This window comes from Pristis pectinata, chromosome 21 (assembly GCF_009764475.1).
Source record: "Pristis pectinata isolate sPriPec2 chromosome 21, sPriPec2.1.pri, whole genome shotgun sequence".
Classification (NCBI taxonomy): domain Eukaryota; kingdom Metazoa; phylum Chordata; class Chondrichthyes; order Rhinopristiformes; family Pristidae; genus Pristis; species Pristis pectinata.
Window position 1 is genome coordinate 25,373,394 of NC_067425.1, and position 26,208 is coordinate 25,399,601.

The 26,208-nt window shown below is 42.6% G+C and overlaps 1 protein-coding gene across 2 annotated transcripts in view; it reads left to right on the top strand.

Moving 5' to 3' along the window:
- Positions 1 to 875: 875 nt before the first annotated feature.
- LOC127581348 (eosinophil peroxidase-like) overlaps positions 876 to 26,208 on the top strand; it is a 34,546-nt gene continuing 9,213 nt past the window's right edge. For both annotated transcript variants that reach the window (XM_052035680.1, XM_052035681.1), the window contains exons 1-12: positions 876 to 970; positions 2,275 to 2,348; positions 9,058 to 9,151; positions 12,144 to 12,319; positions 12,853 to 12,985; positions 15,364 to 15,493; positions 17,296 to 17,502; positions 18,020 to 18,374; positions 20,239 to 20,399; positions 21,650 to 21,908; positions 22,999 to 23,169; positions 25,885 to 26,122. In XM_052035680.1, the coding sequence (XP_051891640.1) occupies positions 2,276 to 2,348; positions 9,058 to 9,151; positions 12,144 to 12,319; positions 12,853 to 12,985; positions 15,364 to 15,493; positions 17,296 to 17,502; positions 18,020 to 18,374; positions 20,239 to 20,399; positions 21,650 to 21,908; positions 22,999 to 23,169; positions 25,885 to 26,122 (1,997 nt within the window). In that variant the 5' untranslated portion in view covers positions 876 to 970; position 2,275. The remainder of the gene's footprint in view (positions 971 to 2,274; positions 2,349 to 9,057; positions 9,152 to 12,143; positions 12,320 to 12,852; positions 12,986 to 15,363; positions 15,494 to 17,295; positions 17,503 to 18,019; positions 18,375 to 20,238; positions 20,400 to 21,649; positions 21,909 to 22,998; positions 23,170 to 25,884; positions 26,123 to 26,208) is intronic.

The window sequence follows — 26,208 nt, forward strand, 5'->3', positions numbered from 1 at the left end:
GCCCGTGGAGTGTAGGTGAGTGGTTGGGTCTGGGGAGAGTTGATAAGAACGGAGGACAAGTATAAATGGTGGTTGATTGTCAGTGTGGCTGTTTCTGTACTTTCTTTCTATGAACTATGAATACTGAAAGGAGATGGGAGAGGAAGACGAGTCCAGTGGTGAAGGTGGTGTAAATTACAGATGCATATGGAGTCTCATGGGTTGGAAGATGAGGATGAGCAGAATCGCTATCCCTGTTCTGGCTGGGAGGAGAGGGAATGAAACCAGCAGTGTAGGAATTAGAAGAGAAGTGGTTGGGAACTTCATCAACTATAGTAGATAGGAAGGCACAGTTAAGGAAAAAAAGACTGGTGTGTAAAGTCTCATCATGGAGATAGGGAAACTGAGAGAATAGAATTGAATGCTTACAATAAGTAAGGTGTAACAGAGACAGATGTGGAAATCAGTGGGCTTATAATGGATATTAGTCACTAACATATCCTCTGAGATGGAAATAGAGATGTCCAGGAAGGGAAGAGTTAGAAATGGACCATATACAATTGAGAGCAGTCTGAAAACTGGAAGGCTAGATAATGAAAATTTCGAATGCTGTAGAGACCAGGAAGCAGCACCAAGGCAGTCATCAATGTAACAGAAGAAATGTTGAAAGAGGGGTCCTGAAGAGAACTGAAAGAATGATGTTATCACACCAGCTCTGCAACAGCAATAACAAGGAAGAATTCTAACCAACAAAAAAAACAGGAAATAGAAGGAATAATTTTTAATAGGACAGATTCTCCACAGCCTTGAGATAATTGGCTGCCTGCCCCTATTTCTCGGTGTGGTCACTGGCTTAGTATTCCACTGGGTGCAACACTCCCAGTACATCAGTGTGGCACAGACCAGCACAGTGCAGAGTCAGGCCCCAACTAGCAAAAGTGGCAACTGGGCTGATTGGATATCTTTGACAGCAGAGTGTTCCTGCCTCCAGGTACAGTATGTAAAACCTATCACTGACAATGAATGTCTATGATGTTAAAAATATTTTAAAATTAAATTCATTTTTAAAGATAATAGAGTAAAAATAACACACCTAAAATGATTAAAGATGTTTAAATTGACTTAATTAAATCAAATAAAAAGATCTCCTTGCCTTTCTCTCATTCTTTTTAATGAGATTGATGCCAGCTTCAGCACAAGTAAGAGAGCTGGTAACTCTGTGCAAGATGGCTCTGTTCCACTGATGTACTGGAACCTGTGCCCAAGATGGAGCACTAATTTGCAGATAGATCTGAATTTATCTTTGTGGAATAATTTTAAACATTTACTCAATAGGCAGTAAAAGATAAAAATATGCAGGAGATTTAGTTAAAAGTATCACAATGAAATATCATTAGAATACCAAAAAAACCCTAAAAATTACCCTTTCTTTTTTTAACCTGTTGTGGAATTTTAAGTATTTATTCAAGGATATTACAATCCACTCAAATAATAATGTTTATAAAGCCAGTGCTTTTTCAGCAATAATTATGGCACGGTATACCATTAAATTTTAATTACACCTGCTGCAATAAAGCATAATATTTTCAGGGGGGTCTACATGGAAATAGTTTTTTTTAATACATTCAGTTGTGGTTGATCACTGATTTCTGCTGATTTTGTTGGAGTAGCTGAAACCGCACATGCCAAGGAAGGGCAGAGAGTCACTGACGGCTGCTTCTGGATTTCTATATTTCGATACTTAATTCTGCTTGTTCAAACTCAAAAAGGTGCCAAATTTCCTCTTTTCACATGCCACTGGCTCTGACACAGCACAGCTCATAGGTAACTCATAGGTATCATCATAATATGCATATCAGCAATGTTACAGGTTTCATACTGACTTTCAGTTCAATTCTGTGGACACATCTCCAATTATTGCATGAGTTCTTTTCCATCTATTCTATGGTCTTTAATTCTGCTCCTTGTCTGACCTCCACTGTTACAAATCTGTTTAAGGTGTCATGATTTGATAAGATCACAATGTTCCAGTTTCTATTTCTGGAGACGAAAACCTAAAAATGAAAGTTAGTACTTTGTACATCCTATTAGTACATGTCTGGGCTTGTATCTATCAGTTCTTGTCACTGTACACGTGAGTTTAAGTCATTGTATTTCTCTGTAGGGTCTGCTTGTATCTGCATGTGTGCAGATGTGCTTGTCTGTGATGGTTACCTGTTTAATTCTCCTGATTCTAATATGTCACTGACCTCTCAGTCCTGTACCTCACTCATATATTGGATGTGTTTCTTTCAGAATGGCAGTCGTGTGGTCCCTTAGTGTGATCCTTGCTGGACTTCTCCTGTTTTACACTAATGGAGTTCATGCAGGTAAGATATTGGGTCTCAGTCTCTGGATCTGCATTATATCATTTCAGTGAAGAGAAGCCACAGAGCCCAATGATCCAAAGCACTTTCATTAATCCTGTACAGAGGGAAGCATTGAGCTGGACTTCCCAGCTTGCTCTTGCTTTATCTCAGAGTGGACAATCCACACCCTGGTTCTTCTGATCTATTTTATTAAGTTGCAGGACATACTTTCTGTGATATGACATCCACAAGTGTTGTAATAGCAGAGGAGTAGATTTGGTTAACTGGCGAGTAAAAGCAAATTTGATTGTTCATTCCACCTGAGCATTAGTCTCATGGTGCAGGACGATATAGTCGGGCAAACAGAAAGAGAAGACCTTGTGAATGACAATGAAAAGCTTCTTAAAATCAAACATTTGCAATATGTGCAGTTTTGTTCAATGTAGAACACAAAAGTAAATTGCTTGCGATCAGGTGCTCTTCAAGGATTTTTAAAGCTAAATCGACATGATTGATATTTATTGAAAGATTCACATGTAATCATACTGTAAAAAATTAAAGTTACAATAAACACTGAAATAAATCAGAAGCTATGTACGGAATATTTAAGTGAAGGTTGATATCAGAGGTAGACAAACACATAGTTTATGCTGGCCATGCTATGCAACGTGTCCAAAATGTGCTGGATATTTTGCCAGTTTTACTGAGGTGAAATTATGCAAGAGTTTTCACAAATTTATCAGCACAATTCCGACAGTAAAACTGTCCATAAATCAACACATTCAAGCAGACTGGAAAAGAATATCCTCCCCCATCACTTACAGAAATAGAATCACCAGGAAATGAGTTTTTTCTTCACAATTAATTGATATGCTACAGAGCAGTGGCAAGAAAGTTGATGAACATAATGCTTTTGGTGTGAGTTTTTAACTGGCTTCAGTAGCAATGGGGAGAGGGGACTGTGGACTCATTTACAATGTGGAGAGAGAGGAACTATATTGTACAATGGAGAAGGGAGGAGTGAGAATTTATATAAGGAAGGAAGCAGTTGTAATTTGCAGTGGGGAATGGGAGCTGTGATTTCCAATACAAAAGGGGAGAAGATGTAACTGAATTCAAGAAAACCGAGGTTTTGATTGGTGTAGATGGTACTGGTCGAGCTACTTCTCCATTGGCAATTTTTATATTCCTGCATGGAGAACTAGCTTGAGTATGATGGTAGAGGAAGACAATATAGAAGGCATTCCCTCTTTTTCTTGTACTTCTTTATGACATAAGAGGACACCAGTCAGCCCATCAGGTCTACGCCAGCTCTCAGAGCACTCTCATCAGTCCCATTCCCCCACTTCCTTCCCTCTGCCATATTCTCTCATACATTAACACTTCCTGTTAATACTTCCCTGATTTTCAAACCACCCACCTCTGTGCGTGTGCTTCTGAGTTTCACCTTGCAAGAGTCTAAAAGCGGCACGTTTGCAAACTGTTACTACTTGATTAGCTAATTAACAGCAGCAAATAAAAGAAAGGTAGGTATAAGCGAAGCTGCCATTGTTGGAGTGGACCAGTGTTGGAGTGAAGCATTTGAGTCTTTGGTAAGAGGAGGCAGATGCAGAGGCGGAGGCAGAGCCTAAGGTAAGTCTCTGGTAAGTTTCTTTATTTCTTTCTTTGATTTTTCCTTTAGTGCCAGGCTAGAGTAGTTAGAATGGCTCTAGGGTCAGTGGTGTGTTCATCTTATGAGATGTAGGAGATGTGGGAGACCTCTAGTCTCCCTGATAGTGACATCTGCATGAGGTGCATTCAGCTGTAGCTCCATACAGACCATGTTAGGGAACTGGAGCTGCAGCTGGATGACCTTCGGCTCCTACAGGATAACGAGGAGTTCATAGATAAGAGCTACAGGGAGGCAGTCACTCCTAAACTGCAGGAGGCAGGTAACTGGGTGACTGTCAGGAGAAGGAAGGAGAATAGGCAGATAGTGCAGAGTACCCCTGTGGCCATTCCCCTCATTAACAGGTATACCGCTTTGGATACTGTTGGGGGGTGGTGGGGGTGGTGGGGAACCTACCAGGGGAAATCTGGCACTGAGCCTGGTTGTGTGGCGCAGAAGGGAAGGGGGGGGGGTGAAGCCGAGAGTGGTAGTGATCGGGTATTTGATATTAAGGGGGCAGACAGGAGATTCTGTGGACGTGAAAGAGACTCCCGGATGGTATGTTGCCTCCCAGTTGCCAGGGTCAGGGATATCTCAGCATTCCACAACATTAAGAAGGGGGAAGGTGAAGAGCCAGAGGTCATGGTACATATTGGTACCTATGACATAGGGGGGAAAAAGATGAGGTCCTGAAGAGGAAGTATAGGGAGCCAGGTAGGAAGTTGATAGGCAGGTCCTCAAGGGTAGTAATCTCTGGATTGCTGCCTATGCCACGTACCAGTGAGGGTAAGAATAGGTTGATTTGGCAGATGAATACTTGGCTGAGGAGTTGGTGTAGGGGGCAGGGTTTCAGATTTGTTGATCATTGTGATCTCTTCTGAGGAACATACAACCTGTACAAAAGGGATGGGTTACACTTGAACTGGAGAGGGACCAATATTCTTGCAGGCAAGTTTGCTAGAACTGTTGGGGAGGGTGTAAACTAGATTGGCAGGGGGATGGGAACCAGAGTGATAGGTCAGAGCTTGGTGCGTTTAGTGTACAAGTAGATGCAGCATGTAGAAAGACTTGTAAGGAAGGATAGGCAGTTGAAAGGGCAAAATTGCAGTCAGTTGTATGGGCTGAAGTGTGTCTACTTTAATGTGGTAAGTATCAGGAACAAGGGTAATGGACTTAGAGTGTGGGTAAGTACATGGAACTATGACATTGTAGCCATTACAGAGATTTGGCTGTCACAAGGGCAGGAATGGCTTTAGATGTCTCAAAAGGGACAGGGATGGAAGTAAAAGAGGTGGGGGAGTGGCTTTGCTGATCAGGGACAGTGTCACAGCTGCAGAAAGGGAGGATGTCCTGGAGGGATCGTCAACTGAGTCAGTGTGGGTGGAAGTCAGAAACAAGAAGGGAGCGATCACTCTATTGGGAGTATGCTACAGACCTCCTAATAACAGCAGAGACATTGAGGAGCAGATCGGGAGGCAGATTTTGGAGAAGTGCAAAAATAGCAGTGTTGCTGTCATAGGTGATTTCAACTTCCCTAATATTGATTGGCACCTCCTTAGTGTAAAGGGGATAGATGGGGCAGAGTTTGTTAGGTGTGTCCAGGAAGGATTCCTGACATAGTATGTGTACAAGCCAACTAGAAGAGAGGCCATACTGGACCTGGTATTAGGCAATGAGCCTGATCGGGCTTCAGATCTCTTGGTGGGAGAGTATTTTGGAGAGAGTGACCATAACTCCTTGACATTTACCATAGCCTTGGAGAGGGATAGGAGCAGACAATATGGAAAATTATTTAATTGAGGGAGGGAAAACTATGCTCCTTTTAGGCAGGAACTTAGGAGCGTAAATTGGGAACAGATGTTCTTGGGGAAGTGCACATGGAAATGTGGAGGTTGTTTAGAGAGTACTTGCATGGGGTTCTGGGTAGGTTTGTCCCATTGAGGCAGGGTAAGGATGGTAGAGTGAAGGAACCGTGGTTGACAAGGGATGTCGAACATCTTGTCAAGAGGAAGAAAGAAGCTTACCTAAAGTTTAGAAAGCAAGGTAGCCTGGAGGGAGCTTAAGAATGGACTTAGGAGAGCTAGCAGGGGGCATAAGAAGGCCTTGGTGAGTAGGATTAAGGAAAACCCTAAGGCATTCTACTCGTATGTGCAGAACAGGAGGATGACTAGAGTGAAGGTAGGACCGATTAGGGATAAAGGAGGAAACATATGCCTGGAGTCGGAAGAGGTGGGGAAGTCCTTAATGAATACTTTGCTTCAGTATTCACCAGTGAGAGAGGCCTTGACAATTGTGAGGACACCGTATAACAGGCTGATACCCTAGGGCATGTCGACGTGAGGAAAGAGGATGTGCTGGAACTTTTGAAAAACATTAGGATAGATGAGTCACTGGGGCTGGACAGGATATATCCAAGGTTATTACAGGAAGTGAGGGAAAAGATTGCTGGGCTTTTGGCGATGATCTTTGTGTCCTCGCTGGCCACAGGAGTAGTGCCAGATGATTGGAGGGTGGCAAATGTTGTTCCTTTGTTCAAGAAAGGGAGCAGGGACAACCCTGGGAATTATAGACCAGTGAGTCTTACTTCAGCGGTGGGCAAACTACTGGAGAAGATTCTTAGAGACAGGATTTATGGGCTTTTGGAGAAGCATAGGCTGATTAAGAACAGTCAACATGGCTTTGTGAGGGGCAGGTTATGCCTCACGAGCCTAATTGAATTCTTTGAGGATGTGACAAAGTACATTGATGAAGGTAGAGCAGTGGATGTGGTGTACATGGATTTAAGTAAGGCGTTTGATAAGGTTCCACATGAAAGGCTCATTCAGAAAGCCAGGAGGCATGGGATCCAGGGTAATTTGGCTGTGTGGATTCAGAATTGGATCACCCATAGAAGACAGAGGGTGGTTGTAGATGGAGCATATTCTGACCGGAGGTCAGTGACCAGTGGTGTACTGCAGGGATCTGTTCTGGGACCCCTGCTCTTTGTGATTTTTATAAATGTCTTGGATGAGGATGTGGAAGGGTTGGTTAGTAAGTTTGCAAATGACACAAAATTTGGTGGTGTTGTGGATAGTGCAGAAGGTTGTTGTAGGTTACAACAGGACATTGATAGGATGCAGAGCTGAGTTGAGAAGTGGCAGATGGAGATCAACTTGGAAAAGTGTGAAGTGATACACTTTGGATGATCGAATTTGAAGGCAGAATACAAGGTTAATGGCAGGACTCTTTGCAGTATGGAGGAACAGTGAGATCTTGGGGTCCACGTCCATAGATCCCTCAAGGTTGCTGCACAGGTCGATAGGGTTGTTAAGAAGGCGTATGGTGCGTTGGCCTTCATGAGTTGGGGTATTGAGTTCAAGATCCACTAAGAAATGTTGCAGCTCTATAAAACTCTGGTTAGACCACATGTAGAGCATTGTGTTCAGTTCTGGGTCACCTCATTATAGGAAGGATGTGAAAGTTTTGGAGAGGGTGCAGAGGAGATTTACCAGGATGCTTCCTGGATTGGAGAGCATGTCTTATGAGGAAAGGTTGAGTGAGCTCGGGCTTTTCTCTTTGGAGAGAAGGAGTATGAGGGGTGACTTAATAGAGGTGTACGAGATGATAAGAGGCATAGACTGAGTGGACAGTCACAGACTTTTTCCTAGGGCAAAAATGGCTCACACGAGGGGGCATAACTTTAAGGTGAGTGGAAGAAGGTACAGGGGGGATGTCAGAGGTCAGTTTTTTACAGAGTTGTGGGTGTGTGGAATGCACTGCGTAAGTGACTCTTAGATAGCCACATCAATGATAGAAAAATGGAGAGCTATGTGGGGGGGTGGGGGGGTGGGGGGAAGGAAGGGTTAGATACATCTTAGATCAAGATAAAATGTCAGCACAACATCATGGGCCAAAGGGCCTGTACTGTGCTGTAGTGTTCGATGTACACCAAGAGTAATTTAGCATTGCCGGTTAACCAACTAGCATGTCTTTTGGGATGTGGGAGGAAACTGCAGCACCCAGAGAATGTGCAGACTCCACACAGACTGCACCAGGAGTCAGAATCGATCCAGGCTGCTGAAACAGTGAGACCGCTGCACTACCCATGCACTAGAAGGTGGAGTTCACCCTGGAAGCTGATAGGAAAACATGCCTTCTAGCAACTGGAGACCTGAAGTTCATTTTCACAAGGAAGCAGCACTGTCTGTACCAACAAAATGATTTGTTTGAATTACTAAGCAGTTGGATGTTTCCAGGCAGAATCTTATAATCTGTCTCAATAGTAATATAGCTGTTTGTTATTCCATATGGAAAGACAACAAGGAGAGCACTACATGTTTTTTTGTAGGCACCAGATAATAGAGAACCATCTATTCCTATAAACCATCTATTCCTATAGTCTGGCTCCCCGGTCTTCCCAGCTATCAGTCCACCTTCCATCAAGGAACAATACCCTTACTAATTGATATTCTCATTCTAACTATTGGTTAATTGTTTACGCTGTATCATCTCCCACTAATTACCTCTTCCCAAGTGAGTAACTCCAGGCTAATATTTGCATGGGCTGGATGTCTTTATGAAGTTAATAAAAATAGCGGCAAAGTTTGATGGGCCTGAATGTACCTGCATGCCAGCAAGGTGTCTGGACCCTTACTGCTATTACAGAAAATACAAGAGGGCATGTTTAACCCTGCAAACTATTACATTTCCATTGAAGAAGTGGTTGGTTTCAAGGAATTACAATACACTGAGAAAGTACAGGAAGCTGAGCCAATCATTTTAAACTCCATGTTCTTGTCTTAATTAACTACTGCTGTATCTTACATCCAGTCACCCAATCTATAATGTCCTTTACAAGTTTCTTGAGAAGTGGCACCTGACCCCAACGTGCCTTGTTGTATGTTTCAACTCATCAGGAGAACAGCAAAAGCCAGTTAGTTCCTCTTCAACAGAACAGCTCTGTGTGCTCCTCATGTTACTGAATCTTTCGATCCATTCTATCTCTCACTATGTGTCTCATCTGACTCAAAGTAATGTAAGTTCCGAATTGAAGTTTGCTTGGCCCTCCTGAATTGTTGAGAATTATTGTGTTTCTATTTGTAGATCTTGAGGAATGGCTCGGGAGTCCGTTTGTACAAACTGCAGTAAATGAAGCCATTAAATCGGTGGACAAAGCATATGCAGAGACCAGAGGCTTGTAGGTTCTTTATCTCTATAATGTTGTCAATCAGGGTTCTCCATGGAGTGCTCAGCATTGCATTAGTGCAACTGAATAGATATTAGACTCAGAATGAGAAGAACAGTTTAGCTTTGCATTTGTTCAGCTGAACACTTGCTCAGGTGTGGTATCATTGATGTGTTATAGTACTGATGTGGTTAAACAAAAAAGGTGCATTATCACATGGATTGAAGATTTGCACGGAATTGGCTCCTGAGATTATTGTTGCACTGTACAGTTCAAAATCATTCAAAAAAATGTTCTCTATTTAATATAGTGATAGCTGAACTCCCACATGAAATGAATTTTCTGCCCCATACCTATGTCCTTTGATTTCTTTTGCGTTTTCAGACCTATCAGTCCCTCTTGGAGCTAAACAATATAGAAGCAGAGTCTAGGGTCCATCAAGGACCACTTGCTAATTCTACACTAATCCCATTCTGTTCACCACAATTCCCATCAACTCTCCCTGGATTCTAACACACACACACACACACACACACACACACACACACACACACACACACACACACACACACACACACACACACGCACACACACTGACCAATCTGCATATTTTTGAGATGTGGGAGGAAACTGGAGCACCCAGAGGAAACCCACATTCTCACAGGTAGGGAATGTACAAACTCCACACACAGCACTGAAGGCCAGGATTGAACCTGGAACTGTGAAGCAGCAACTCTGTTAGCTACACCACTGTGCCACCCGCCACCCTCTATCTCTGATTAGAACACACATATACACAGTGGTAGATGATTCCAGACAGACACAACTCTGAGTAAGGAAATTGCCTCTCACTTCAGTGTTAAATGGCTAGTTTCTTATCTCTTAAATCTGAGTCAATGACTCCTGGTTCAAAACTGTCCACCATGGGAAACAACATCTCAGCATCAAAGAAAATGGGATCAACTCTACTTTCAAAGAGCAGTATGTTATATTTAATCTCTCCTCATGGTGCCGGAGGATTGGAGGGTGGCGAATGTTGTCCCCTTGTTCAAAAAAGGTAGTAAGGATAGTCCAGGGAATTACAGACCGGTGAGTCTCACATCTGTGGTGGGTAAACTGTTAGAAAGGATTCTAAGGGATAGGATCTATGAACACCTAGACAATCATGGACTGATTAGGGACAGCCAGCATGGCTTTGTGACGGGAAGATCTTGCCTCACAAGCCTGATAGAGTTCTTTGAGGTGGTGACGAGGAAGATTGATGAGGGTAGTGCAGTGGATGTGGTCTACATGGATTTTAGTAAGGCGTTTGATAAGGTTCCTCATGGTAGGCTTCCTCAGAAGGCCAGAGGCCAAGGGATCCAGGGAAGCTTGGCTGTGTGGATTAGGAATTGGCTTACCTGTAGAAAGCAGAGGGTTGTGGTGGAGGAAGTGCCCTCAGATTGAAGGGCAGTGACTAGTGGTGTTCTGCAGGGATCGGTTCTGGGACCTCTACTTTTTGTGATATTTATAGATGACTTAGATGAGGAGGTCAAAGGCTGGGTTAGTAAGTTTGTGGACAACACTAAGATCGGTGGTGTTGTGGATAGTGTGGAGGGCTGTCGGAGCTTACAAGAGGGATATTGATAGGATGCAGAGCTAGGCTGACAAGTGGCAGATGGAGTTCAATCTGGAGAAGTGTGAGGTGGTACACTTTTGAAGGACAAACTCCAACGCAGAATACAAGGTAAATGGCAAAGTACTTGGCAGTGTAGAGGAGCAGAGGGATCTGGGGGTTCATATTCACAGTTCACTGAAAGTTGCCTCACAAGTGGATAGAGCAGTTAAGAAGGCCTATGGGATGTTAGCTTTCATAAGTCATGGGATTCAGTTTAAGAGCCGCGAAGTGATGATGCAGCTTTACAAAACTCTAGTTAGACCACACTGAGAGTACTGTGTTCAGTTCTGGTCGCCGCATTATAGGAAGGATGTGGAGGCGTTGGAGAGGGTGCAGAGGAGATTTACCAGGATGCTGCCTGGATTAGAGCATATGGAATATGAGGAGAGGCTTAAGGTGCTAGGGCTTTATTCACTGGAAAGGAGGAGGATGAGAGGAGACATGATAGAGGTATATAAAATATTGAGAGGAATAGATAGAGTAGACAGTCAGCGCCTCCTTCCCAGGGCACCAATGCTCAAGACAAGAGGGCATGGCTTTAAGTTATGGGTGGGAGGTTTAGGGGAGATTTCAGGGGGAGGTTTTTCACCCAGAGAGTGGTTGGTGCATGGAATGCACTGCCTGGGGTGGTGCTGGAGGCAGATACATTGGACAGGTTCAAGAGTTTGTTGGATAGGCATATAGATGAATGTGAGATAGAGGGATATGCGGGAGGAAAGGGTTAGATAGTGTGAGGGTGGTTTGATGGACGGCACAACATGGTGGACTGAAGGGCCTGTTTTGTGCTGTATGGTTCTATGGTTCTATGGTATCCCTGAAATCATTCCAATGCTACCTCATAAAGCAAGTAAATCAATCCTTGGGTAAGGAGTACAAGAGGTTTATATGATTCCAGAAAGACTTTTTATATCTTATGTGCTAATTCCTTTAGAGACAAACTATTTCCCTTTCCAAATGCTTCCTGTAACTGCATTTTAAATTTATGTTACCTTTGCACAAGGACACCTTGCGTCCACAAAACACCAAGATTTACTGGACTCCCACCTTTTAAAAATGCTCTTCTTAGCCATTTTTTCTTCAAAAGGTTAATAATGTCACATATTCCCACATTTTACTTCACCTTTACATTCTTGCTCAGTCTATTGCAGTCTCTCTCCAACCTCCACAACTTACTCTCCCACTTGCATTATATTATAAAGAAACTTGCGTACATTAAGGTCAATCTCCCCACCAGTGACCCATTGATCAATGGGATCCATGTTCAATTACAACACAGTGTCAGTATACCTTGAGTTTATATTTGTACACAGAATACTTCCAAATAATTTTTATTTTATCTACCTCTAGCCATAAAGAGCAGCTGCACACAAGATCCTTGACTCCAGGTGACCTACTGCGTTTCTTCAAGCAGCCTTTGGCAGAGACCAAGGTCGCAGTGAGAGCAGCAGAATACACGGAAAATGTAATGCAACAGGTCCAACAGCATATCCATCGAATACACAAACGCTCATTCAATGCATCAGGTTAGTTTAGAAACAGGTGAGGAATATCTAGAGGAAACATTCTTTGCCCATGACTCATTCACCCAGTTGCAACATCAATGGGGTTTTAATTCAATGATTCCTGCACAGGAATCATAAATAACTACATTCACACCAGCAGGTACAGCAGCTCAATACCCTGTGAGAGCCATTTCCGTCATTTGTGGTCAGCTCTTGCTGTCATCCAACGTGAGAATTAATGTAGTCACCAGGTCAGCAACCTGTTTGTTAATTGGTGTGTGGTGCTTTGCATGAGTAGTTGAGTGGAACAGAGATTAAATCAGCTAATTTCACTCAACAGAGGCAGAAGTGCAAAACAAACCCACATTCTCAGAGTGTGATGGGTGATAAGAATCTGCAGTGCTGCACTGTTAAGACAGGATGACAATTATTATTGCCATTTATAGATAACTAGGAAGTCTACTGATCCTGATGTAACTGAAAGTGAGATTGCTGGTTAGCTTGTGTGACTCCTTCACTAATTAGGACTAGTAATGAGTGTATGTATCCTGCAGATTTGTTATCACCGAATGACCTGGACATCATTGCAAAAGTCACAGGGTGTCAAGCCGTACGTCAACCTCCAGTCTGTGCTGATGACTGTTGGTCAAACCGATACAGGACCTTCACCTCCATATGCAACAACCGGTGAGACATAATGGGTTGGTGATGGCTACCTGTCCCATTTCAGTTATCAACTGCCAAACAATTATTGTCATTCACTAAAAGGTTTTATCTTCGTACTGATAAATACTTATAAACTGGACTTGCCTATGGGAGAATTCAGTCAATTTTGTTTGAGGAATCATGTGAAAAGTGCCCAAATATATACTTCTAAATAAGTAATAATAATGTGCTCCAGTTACTGTCACTTTAATTCTCCATCCCATTCTCACTCTGACCTATCTGTCTGTGACCTCCTGGCCCAATGTAAGCTTGAGGAACAGCACCTCATCTTACATCTGGAAACACCATAGTCTTCCAGACTCAGTACTGAGTTCAACAATTTCAGGTAACTCTCTTCCTCTGTGTATATTAGAACCGGCCAGTTCCGCTCTCAGTCATTTACTTGTGATATTGACTCAGATTTTCTCTCTCCAATAGGATGGTCTAACTTGTGGGGCTTATCCTACAGCTACAAACCATCTGCTGGAGGAACTCAACGGGTCGAGCAGCATTCGTGGGGTGGGGGTAGGGGAAGGAATTGTCGACATTTCGGGTTGAAATGCATCAGGCATGAGTCCTTTTCCCTCTCCAGATGCTGCTCGACCTGTTGAGTTCCTCTAGCAGATTGTCTGCTTGTTGCTCCAGGTTCCAGCACCTGCAGTCTCTTGTGTGTCCATGAACTTCTCTGCGAACCCTCTATTGTAATCACCTGTGCCTGTCAAAACACCCATGTCAGGGAGTAGCGAGGTGGTGCAAAGCTGTCAGGCCATGATAGATTCCTTTAGTATGAATAATTAGGATGCATTATTCCCTGTACCTTTTTAAAATAAAAGTATTCTGCAGCCATCAAAGACTGGCAGAATAGTAACAGGGGCCAGTAGAAATTGATCAGATAAAATCTTTAACATGGTTGGTGATCTCTTTTAAAAATATTGGTATCAGTCCCGATGAACATTTAGCTACATGAGGTTAAAGACGGTGTCAGCTGGTTCCTTAAGATCCAGTTTGGCACCGCGGGTTCCACATCAGTGCTACCTGTTGATTAACATCAGGATCTACCCACACCATATGATTCCAGTGGGTGGTAAAGCACATGTGCCCATGACTTCAAAATGTACCTGCTTCAGGCAGCACACAGGGGCTTATTTAGCCCTCTATACTCAAAATCCACACAAGAGAGACAAAAATCCCTTACTTTCTCCTTTGTGAAGAACATTCAAGCTTTTAAAATCCAGGTTTAGAATCAGGACTTAGAGTCAAAGAATCACAGAGCTGTGCACAAAGAAATGGGCCTTTTGACCCATCTCATCCATGCTGACCTTTTTGTCCATCTACATTAATCCCACTTACCTGCATTAAGACCGTATCCTTCTTTGCCTTGCCTATTTAGGTGTCTGTCTTAGATATAGCAATTGTATCTGTTTCCGCTACCTTCTCTGGGAGTGTTTTCCAGATGCCAACTGCACTCTCTATAAAAAAAACTTACCCCCTTTAAAATTGCTTCTTTTCACCTTAAACATGTCTTCTAGTTTTTTGTACCCCAGCCGTAGGAAAAAGAAAAAAAACAAACCCAGCCCTTCCAATATCTCCCATAACTAAAGGTGACAACTTCTTGATTTATCCCATCCTGTTTTCTATTCTTTTCACTCTGGCTCTGCCCTCTCTTGTGGGCCATAGACCATTGCTTGAATTCTCAATAACAAAATTACATAAACCAAAGAAGCTTTCTCCTTATTTGGTAATATAATTGCTCAGAGCTCCATCAAAAGTTGAGGTTTCCATGAGAGACCTGTCAATTGCCTCGATCATATCTTTATTAACCGTCAGTTTGGGGCATGGACAAAAGATGACCCATTATATATCAAGCTCTAAATGGAAAACATTCATGAGTCTCCAGTCCCTGTAAAGGAAGATTATATGGGTAGTTTAATGGAACCTGTGAAAATGACCTCATGGAATCACACAACACAGTAACAGTCTCCTTCCCTGAGTCCGTACTGACCACTAAGCATCCATTTACACTAATCCGACAATAGTCCCATTTTATATTCCCCACTTTCCGATCTATTCCCCCAAATGCTACCACTCACCGACTCACCAGGAACAATTTACAGGGCCCAATTATCCCACCAGACTCATGGTATTTTCATTGTTGTTGGTAATTGCTCTGGATTTTGGAATGCTACATCTGTAAATTATTAAACTAAATGGAGGGAAAGGTATTGCTGCCATTTGTGAGCCTGACATTCAAGTGTTCCCATCAGTGCTATGTTAACACAGTGCTGGCACTTGTAGGAGGTTTATTAAGACTGATTTACGTGCATGTGAAGAAATGAATGGTTGATTTTCCCAATTTTCAGGTTGAAGCCTCGTCTGGGAGCCTCCAACACAGCGCTCACCCGATGGCTCCCTGCTAAGTATGAGGATGGGATTTCACTTCCACTGGGTTGGACTCCAAACAAATTACATGCCGGATTTGCTGTGCCTTTGGTAACTATTTGCACATTAGACTGAAAGAATCAGATTCACTGTGGTATTGATCTGCTGGTCAATCTGACCACAAGATATAGGAGCAGAATTATGCCATTTGACCCATCGAGTCTGCTCCGCCATTCCATCATGGCTGATTTTTTCAACTCCATTCTCCTGCCTTCTCCCTATAACCCATAACCCCTTACCAATCACAGTACCGATGTCCTAACTCCTGTGTTTCTGGGGAAAGATAGGAGGTGCATTGTCCAACACTGTCCAAGCTTGTGCTTTAGCCATCCTCGTTAGCAGCCGCTGTCTCGCGCAAGTGCGGCTTGATGCCTGACTGCTGCAAGCAGTTTGTGACCAGCTGTCGTTTTTTTATGGATGGCACGGTAGCATAGTGGTTAGCACAATGCTTTACAGCACCAGCGACCCGAGTTCAAATCCGGCCACTGTCTGTAAGGAGTTTGTACGTTCTCCCCGTGTCTGTGTGGGTTTCCTCCGGGTGCTCCGGTTTCCTCCCACATTCCAAAGACGTACAGGTTAGGAAGTTATGGGCATGTTATGTTGGCGCTGGAAGCGTGGCGACACTTGGGGGCTGCCCCCCAAAATCACTATGCAAAAGATGTATTTCACTGTGTGTTTCGATGTACATGTGACTGATAAAGATCTTATCTTATCTTACAATGTCCATTCATGGGGCTAAGTCACAGTCAGATAGGAATAGAGTTAAGCTATCTCTTCATTGCTTCATGTTCCCTTAGCGTTATCTTTGTACACCATCAACCCAATTTATAATGGCAGACAGCCAGTTTAGGCTTATTTAGTTGAGAACCTCAGCTGAAAACATTTCAAATTTCATTCATTTAGTCAAGTTTATTGTCACATGCACTAGTATGTTGAGGAACAGGTACAATGAAAAACCTGCATGCAGCAGCATCACAGGCACGTAGATTCAGACAACACACAGAACATTAATTATATATAATTTATACAAGACGGTGAAGAAAAAAAGACTGCAAAACAAGACATTAGTGCAAAAATAAAACACGATCACAGACAAGTCCGTGGTCGTGCAAGAGGTAGTCCGTAGTGTTCTGTTGCTGAGGTAGGATTAGGGTTATGCAGGTTGGTTCGAGAACCTGATGGAAACCTGTATCCTGAAACAAGAACCTGTAAGAAAGTAGCTGTTCCCGAACCTGGTGGTGTGGGACTTCAAGCTTCTGTATCTCCTGCCTGATGATAGCAATGAGAAGAGGGTATGACCATTTCAGTGGGGATCCTTGATGATGGATGCTGCCTTCTTGAGGCAGCACCACATGTAGGTGCTTTCAATGGTGGGAAGGGCTCTGTCCATGATGGACTGGGCTGTGTCCACTACTCTCTGTTGCCTCTAGCATCCTTGTGCATTGAAATTGCTTTACCAGGCCATAGTGCAACCAGTCAGAATACTTTCAACATTGCATCTGTAGAAGTTTGTTAGAGCATTTGGTGACATGCCAAATCTCCTTAAAGCTTCAAAGAAAGCAGAGGCACTGATGTATCTATCTACTGTACCCAGGATAGGTCATCTGAGATGTTAATGCCCAGGAATTTGATGCTGAATTTATTTTATGATTTTGAATTTATGATTCAATGTAATGGGGAAGCATATTGAAAAAACTATCACACACTGGGCTTTTCACAGTAATGATGTCTTCCTCCTTACTTACTACTTACACGGTGCTTGTAAACATCAGGGGACAATCATAAAAAGGGTCCTACGTTAAAGAAGTCTTGACTTGCATTCATGTAACGATTGATTTACACATCTACTTTAGGTCCGAGAGGTGTCCAACAGAATTTTGAAAGTATCTAATAAGGATGTAGTCTCAGACGAAACAGTGACTGGTATGTTTATGCAGTGGGGACAGTGGATTGATCACGACATGAGTTTAAGTCCTGTGTCTGGCAGTATCCAAACCTTTAATGGAGGCATCAACTGTGAACGTACTTGTGTTCAGAGAAGTCCTTGTTTTCCAATTGAGGTGAGACTCCACTCTTTTCATTCTGAAGTTATGTTTGAGATTTGGTTTTGTGCCCTGGATTGAACAAAATAATTCCTGGATCAACAATCTGTCCACTCTGGCTCACACACAGGCTCCAGTCCAATCCAAGAAAGTGAAAATCTACAAGAATCAGATGATTGGTGGACACATTAATGCTTGCTATAAGCCAGCTAGCACCTTTCTCAAGTGTGGGCATGGGGGCACACTAAATTGTTTAACATTTACCAATATAACTTGCAGTACATGCACATCCTGCTCACCTTGTTGAGGGTCCAGTGCTCAAAACACTGGTGCTATGTGGTTAAATTTCTATAGCACTTCCATTAATTCAATTTACCATTATGCTCTGCCATCTATTCCCAAATTAGTCTAAGTTAAAGCAACTAACTTGACAATCAGCTAATGAATATAAACATCTTCATCTTCCTTCTTTTAATCTATGGAGAACTACTTGAGATTAATTATATCTAAAAGAGTTCTGAACCTTCACTGACAGATACCTCATGGTGACACCAGGATCAAAGACACTAAAACATGCATGCCCTTCTTCCGATCGGCTCCTGCTTGTGGCACTGGTGAGCTGGGTACAATGTTTGGAGATGTGAACACTCGTCAGCAGATTAATTCCCTCACAAGTTTCCTCGATGTCAATGAAGTCTACGGCAGCACAGATTGTCTGGCCAACAAGCTCAGAAACCTGACCAATGAACTTGGTCTGTTGGCTGTGAACCAGGAATTCTCTGACAATGGACGAGAATATCTACCATTCAACACCATTTCAAGTAATCTTTGTGGCGGCGGGGGAGAAGGCTGTGCCACTGGCCGAAACGCTACTCCGTGTTTTCTTGGTGGTGAGTATCAGCTGAATAGAACACTGCTTCACAAACCACCTTCACACGTGGCTTCCCCTTCATTTACACAGCTGTTCCCTGCAACAGGGAGAAAAAACAAAAAGGAGAGGAAATTTCCCAGTGGTAGGCAGACAGGTTTAAAATGGATGTCAAACTGACGGGCTCTGTGCACATTCATTTTGGAAGTGGCTAAAGCAGAGAAAGAATTGGAATTAGTTTCTTATTGTTGCATGTACTGAGATACAGTGAAGAACTGTGTTTTGCATTTTATCAAGACAAATCATAACAAATGTAAATAATCAAGGTAGTAGAAGGGAAAAGCAATAACAATGCAGAATATAGTGTCATAGTTATAGAGAAAGTGAAAGGCAGGTACACGATAAGGGACAAGGAACATGACGAGGTAGATTGAGAGATCAAGAGCCCATCTTTTTCGTACAAGAAGTTTGTTGAAGTCTTATAACAGTGGGATAGAAGCTATCCTTGCGCCTGATCGTCCATTTTTTCAAGCTTTTGTACCTTCTGCCTGATGGAAGGGGGGGGATGGGGGAAAGAGAGAAAGACTGGGGTGGGAGGGGTCTTAGGTTATGTTGGCTGCTTTCCTGAGGCAGCAGGAAGTGCAGACAGAGTCAATGTACAGGAGACTGGTTTCTGTGATAGATTGGGCTGTGTTCACGACTCCATTTCACTGAGAGATCTTTAGAACAGCTGGAAACTAAGGTATAGGATTCTATATTTTCTGCTGACCTTGGCTGACTGGATGTGTCATACCTTTGAATGGCAACTACGATTTCGTGCGGTCTTGGGCAGATCAGTTGCCATACCAAGGTATGACTCATCCAGTCAGTAGAGGTCATCAGGAAATATAGTCCTATACCTTAACTTCCAGCGGTTCTATCAATGTCCTCGTGACACTTCATAGAGAGGGAGTGATGTTGCAGTAGGAAATATGCAGCTTGGGATCTTGGCAGCCAAAAGCAATGGTGGAGCAAATAAATTTGGGAATGATCAAGAGGTAGAAATGAAGGATGGGGTTAGCTCAGAGAGTTAAAATGCGGCATGGTATTGAGAAGACAGCGATGGAGGTAGTAATGGAAGGAGTTGAAGGCTAATTTTAACTGGGAGCCAATATGGGTGACCATGCACATGGGTAATAGGTGAATAGGACAATATAAGTTGAGACATGGGCAGCAGAGGTTTAGGTAACAAGTTCTCAGAGAGTGGAATTAGGTAGGTTAGCCTGCTGCACATTGGATGAGTCCGTGGCTACCAATACAAAAATGAGAGTTTCAGCAGCGGGTGAGTGGAGGCAGGGGCAAACCAGATGACTGAAAATGTGGATATGAGCTGTCTTAATGATCCTTAGGATGTGGTGAAGGTTGATTAGTTATAGCGTAAAAATCTCTGACATGATTGATACTGAGTCTCAGACCTCATTTCCATAAGATCATTTGCAATGATGCAGCTTACTACCTAAATGGGGTTAAAGAAAAGCAATGCTCGTGGCAATTCTTAGGTAGATCACGGCCAATTTGACTCCCCAAACTGGCATTCAGTTGGTCCCTGGAATTCCAAGAGCCACCTGACAGTAGAAACACCAATGCATCGTATTGCCTTCCAACAATGCAAATAATAGTGATATGGAGAAGTGAGAGCAGGTATCCCTTTGAGGAAAATCATTAGTACATGATCGACATCATTAAGACTAATGCTTGTATTTCATTCAACTACTAAACTGCCTGAGCATACTGCACCCTGGAATCCTTGCTCAGAACTCGTTTACTGTTTTTTTTTCACTCTGTGTTGTCCTTTGTCATTAACCATACCAAGGTAACACTTGTCAACCTCACCATGTCCACCACAGGCGATGTACGTGTGAATGAACAGCTGGGACTGTTATCTTTCCACACAATATTTCTACGGGAGCACAATCGCATCGCGAGAGAGCTGAAGAGAATGAACCCACACTGGAGTGGGGATACAACATATCATGAAACAAGAAAAATTTTAGGAGCTTTTCAACAGGTAGAGAGAAAATATCACTGGTAACAAAAGATTATATTACTGACTGACTAACATATAAATCTCAGCACAGCAGGTGAACTTCAATTTGTTGAATAAATTAATTCTATTACATATATTGTTGCTTTCAATTTACTGAAAACTACTTTGCCTTTGTATTTAAAGGACCCTGTCACTATTCCCAGGCCTGCAGAGATGGTGATCCCCGATACACACTATGTAGCCGACTCATAAGAACATAAGAAATAGGGGCAGGAGTAGGCTATCTGTCCCTTCAGCCTACTCTGTCATTCATCAAGATCTTAGTTGATTTTCTACCCAGTACTATTTCCTGCCTTATCCCATATCACTTGATTCCTCCCCTATCCAGAAATCTATCTATCCTGGTTTTCAATAAACTCAACCACAGCCCTCCAGGGTAGACAATTCCAAAGATTCGCTAACTTCCATGTGAAGAAATTTTCCATCATCTCATTCCTAAACAACTAGCCCCTTATTTTGAGTCTGTGACCCTTGGTTCTGGATTATTCAACCAAGGGAAACATTGCCTCTACAACCAACCTGTAAAGCCTTGTAAACATCCTCTCTGTCTTCAAAAGTGTCTGTCCGCGGAAGAAGGTGCACACATGACAATAGCGTTCCATGGTGGCTTGAGAAAAATAAGTTAAGTATGTTGTTTATCATTATAGGCAGAGACTTAAATGAGGCTAAAGTAATCAAATCACTCACTCAGTTGAGAGTGCAGGAAGAGAAGTTGTGAGAAACATTTTCAATCAAAGGCTAAAGTAATTGTGAGAGAAAGCCACTGAGTAAGGACTAACTTGAACAATAGAGAGCCCCTGTTCAGAAGTTCAGTACCCCTGCTTTGAGAGACAGACAGCAGTGTGCCCCTCTTCTGGGGACAGACACTGGTCCTGTTCTAGAGTCATTCTGTGGGATTGTCCAATTGTGTTTGGATGATTGCTTCTGGCTGAGCATAAGGTTGGCCTAGAGGAAACCCATTTTCCAGGAGGGACATGAATGGAGAGAAGTCATTAATTGCGATTTGTGTTACCTCATACTTGCTTTCTGAACCCTATTGCTACCACTGGACCACAGAGTGCCATAGTCACTCCCAGACAAGGCAGTGGTAAAACCTTGAAACTCTCATTCTGGGCCAGACCCATAGTGAGTATATCAAGGTGACCAATCGAAAAGTTTAAAACTTTACTTTGACTTTACTGTTTCAAATGAAACTCCACTTTTCATTGCAGATAATAAACCACAGAGACTATGCTCCCCAGGTAATTGGAACAGAAGCAACAGAGAAATATCTCTCAGAATACGAAGGTTACAATGAGTCTGTGAATCCCAGTATCGCCAATGTTTTCTCAACAGCGGCTTTCCGTTTTGGACACCTCAGCATTCAGCCAATTTTGGTCCGCATGGCTGAAAACTTCCAGGAGCACCCGGAGTTTCCAAATCTGCCTCTCCACGAGACTTTCTTCACTCCCTGGAGAATAATAAAGCAAGGTAGGAACACCCTCTAATATTACTGGGCTCAGCCTGAACCATTGCATGACACCTGACTTCATTGATGGTTGTAACTGGATTCTGGCTGCGATTAAATCATGCAAAGTAGAGCTGAATATTGAAGGACCAAATTAATGTTGCCTTCTCTGTCCCTGCAGTTGGCAAGGGATAGGGAGCACTCCTTGTTCAACCTCCCTTGGTCTTGGGGAGAGGGGAGGTTGGGGTGGTGCAGCAACAAAACCCAAAGGCAACCTGACTCAGGCCTACTCCAGAAATGTCTGCTGCCAGGACAGGCGAAGAAACATTCATTGCATTTGCAAACCTCAACATTGTAACCTTCTGAGTGCTGTTCTTACAGAAGGGCCCAGTGTCCTGAGATCATCACAAGGCAAGGCAGAAGAGATGGAAGAGGAAACAACACTTCTCTTCTGGTTTCTTTAAACTTCCTTCAAGATGTACTGCCAAAATTTAGCTACCTTTCCAAACCAGTGGACTGAAATTAAGTGAGAGGAAAGGAATAGTCGATGTTTCGGGTTGAAACCCTGCATCAGTACCCTGCATCAAATGAGTCCTGATGCAGAGTTTTGACCCAAAACGTCAACAATACCTTTTCTCCCTCAGATGCTGCTCAATCTGCCGAGTTCTTCCAGCAGATTATTTGTTGCTCCAGATTCCAGCATCTGCAGTCTTTTGTGTCTCCACTGAGATTAAGTAATGTGAGCACACAGGGCAAGAACACAGCCTGCCAATCATTTACCTGGGTTCAGTCAGGACCAGCTTTGTATCCCACCTCCCTGTCAGAAACCCCCTTGAAGGGGGCAGACAATGGAGTAGCCAGGTTTTGGAGCACTATATTGTACAATTCAAATCATACAGAAAATATTACACACACTTCTATCATTGATCTTACATTATCACTCTGAAATCTCAAATTAAGTCCATTATGGGATCACCATCACAGCCACAGGTCAAGGAGACCCACCATCTCCACTATTTCAAGGCAACTAGGGTCAAATAATGGGACATACTTTATCACAATCTCCTTAATCCCAGACATCTGTTTCATAAAACAGCTTTGTGTTTTGTACAGGTGGAGCAGATCCCATTGTACGAGGACTGTTGGGTTTTCCTGCAAAACTGCAGAAATCAGGCAAGATGTTGCCAGATGAGCTGCGAGAGAAGTTGTTTAAGCTGAGCACCCACTTAGCGCTGGACCTGGGTGCTCTGAATATGCAGCGCTCTCGTGATCACGGACTCCAAGGTAAGAGGATGGCAAACAAAGTGTTGCGTATAACTCAGAAAAATACATTGTCAGCTTATCCAAAAATGATCTCGAATCGTATTATCAAGAAGTCAACAAGAAAATGTTGGGTTTACTGTCAGAGAGCAGCTGCTGATTGGAAATAATGCAGAAAGGTTGCTGTGAATATTGTTGTGCATTAGAGGGTAACAGTGGCTGAGAAGTGCCTGCAATGTATTATTAATCAACAGAGTATGCAGAATTGGGATTAGAATCACATCTCTGGGTATCTCGTTCTACTGTCTTTAATCACATCGTTGAATTATCAATTTCAAACATGGAAAACATTTACTGGAAATGTATAGCAAGAAGTTATCATCAGAGAATGCTGAACTGGGATTATTAACTATGTATTAGGGAGTAGTCCTCGGGCAAATGAAACAAGAAATAACTGCCAGGGATTACTTACTAAGAAGTAATTTAAGATGAGGAATTAATTAACTCCAAATAAACACACTTAGGATATCAGATCAAAAAATATTCAATGAGACTTATTTGTCTGGGAAATAGGGCAGGCACGGTAATGTAGCGATTAGCGTAACGCTATTACAGCGCCAGCGACCCAGGTTCAATTCTGGCCGGTGTCTGTAAGGAGTCTGTACATTCTCCCCGTGTCTACATGGGTTTCCTCCAGGTGCTCCATTTTCTTCCCACATTCCAAAGATGTACAGGTTAGGAAGTTGTGGTCATGCTATGTTGGCACCGGAAGCGTGGCGACACTTGTGGGCTGCCCCAGAACACTCTACGCAAAAAGATGCACTTCAGTGTGTGTTTTGATGTACATGTGACAAATAAAGATATCTTATTTACTTGACACATGGAGACTATTTTGTTATGAAGTATTTACCAAAATATTTATCTGGAGTAAATTAAAAGTGAGGATTTGCTAATGAGCACATGACAGCATTATATTCAAGTAAAATACATCTTTACCAATAGTTTTGAATGGGGGCATTATTTATCAGGTTTACATTTAGAGAAGTATATTTCAAGAGTAGTTAATGAGATAATATGTACCAGACCCATATGCCATAAATTACGTACTAGGCAACATTTGACTGCCTGGATTTTGCAGTCAGTGCTATAATGACATTTATCAGTGACTTTGTAGAAAGAAGCCCACAGAGGACGAGTGTAGTCATTGGCATAGATTCTTCTCTCCCAATGATGTCAGCCATTAGCTGTAAGGGATCCATGATGCCCCAAAACAGTGATGTCATCAAGCAGGCTATGTGAGAAATTACATTGAAGAATTCTCATAATAGCAAGAGAATTCCAACTAATGACTTCTTAAATATTTTACAGAGAAATATTTACATATGTGTAAGGTAAAATCTGAAACGTAAACAAACTTTAGGAAGGAAAACAAATTTCAAATTTTATTACTTTTAAAATGGTGTTTTTTAAAAAATAATTATCAGATGAAATTAGGCTCCGCACATAAAATGAGTGTACTAAGGCCAAAGAGTTTGTGAAGGGTAATTAAAAGCTGAGTTGCCATTAAACCTCTCCGTTACACTTCATGCAAAACTATTTCAAATTTCAGGATATTTTACTGTTAAATAGTTCATAAAGAGTTCTCGTCAATTCACAGATTTGTGATGATTACAGCAGGGCAGGATGCAACACTGTTCCCTGTGGGGAAGTAGTGAATCACTGAAAGCAAATTCTGCATTTAACTGCACCTCTGGAAGCTCTGAAGTTATTGTCAAATTTGCTCTGTGGTAATAGTGATAGCTTTGCTGTCATCTTCATCATGAGTATTTGCCATTCTGCCATCAACAAGCCACAAATCAGGAATAACATCACACTTTCCAGTTGTCTAGATAAGTGCAGCTCCTGTGGCACTCGGGGTCCTTTATACTGTCCAGGGTAAAGCAACCCACTTGATGGCACCTCATCAGCCACCATAAATATTCATTCCCTCCACCACTAGTGCACACTGGCTGCAGCGTGTACTGTCTACACAACACACTGTAGACTGGTAGCTCTTCCCAAACCTACAACTTCTGTCACCAAGAAGGACAATAGGTTACCATCAGCTGCAGGTTACCTTCCAAGTCCCACACCAACTTGACTTGGAAATACATATCTGTTCCTTCATGATCACTGCAGCTAAATCCCGGATCTACCTTCTTAGCAACATTGTGCAAAATCCTTCATCTGAAGAACTGCAGTGGGTCAGGAAGGTGGCTCATCATTACCTCCTGAGGGCACCTCAGATGTGTAATAAATGTTGGACGTGTCCACCTCACCCGTGTCCAAAAAAACAATAAATGTCTCACAATGTGCCTAATGAGGGGATGGTCTTGATCAAATTAGGTAGAATTTAAAAGACTGAAGCTTACTCAAGGATTGCTGCTGAGTTGGGATGGCTTGTGCTGTGCAAAGTTCACAACTGGACTCAGGCAAAGCCTCCAGACAGAGAAACAAAGAACTAATTCATCCTCGACCATGAGTTTCACAAGCTAAAGAAGATAAAATAAAAAGGAGCATTCCTATTGACCACTCCAGAAAGTTCTGCTTGATTAGTTTGCAAAGACTCTGCCAAAGTCCAGCAGCAGATTGCCCACCAATGTCTCTAAGCTCAGGATGTTTTGTGCTAATATTGTTCTTGTTAAAGTGCAACTGCCACAAATGAGCTAACAGACTTTTTACTGTCTTTGAATTTCACAGGTTACAATGCATGGCGCAAATTCTGTGGACTTTCACAACCAAACGGTCATTTCCAACTTTCTCAAGTCCTCCAAAATTCAGATCTAGCAGAGAAATTCCTCAAGCTATACGGAACTGTAGAAAATATTGATGTGTGGATAGGGGCAATCTCTGAGCCCTTCGTAAAAGGTGGAAAGATTGGCCCTTTGTTAGCCTGCTTAATAGGACAGCAGTTCAAGAACCTAAGAGATGGGGACAGGTAATGGCAATATCAGCACAATCAAAGCAACTCAAAGCTTTGACTTTCCACTTCACAAACCAGACACCAGCAATCTAACAACCCAA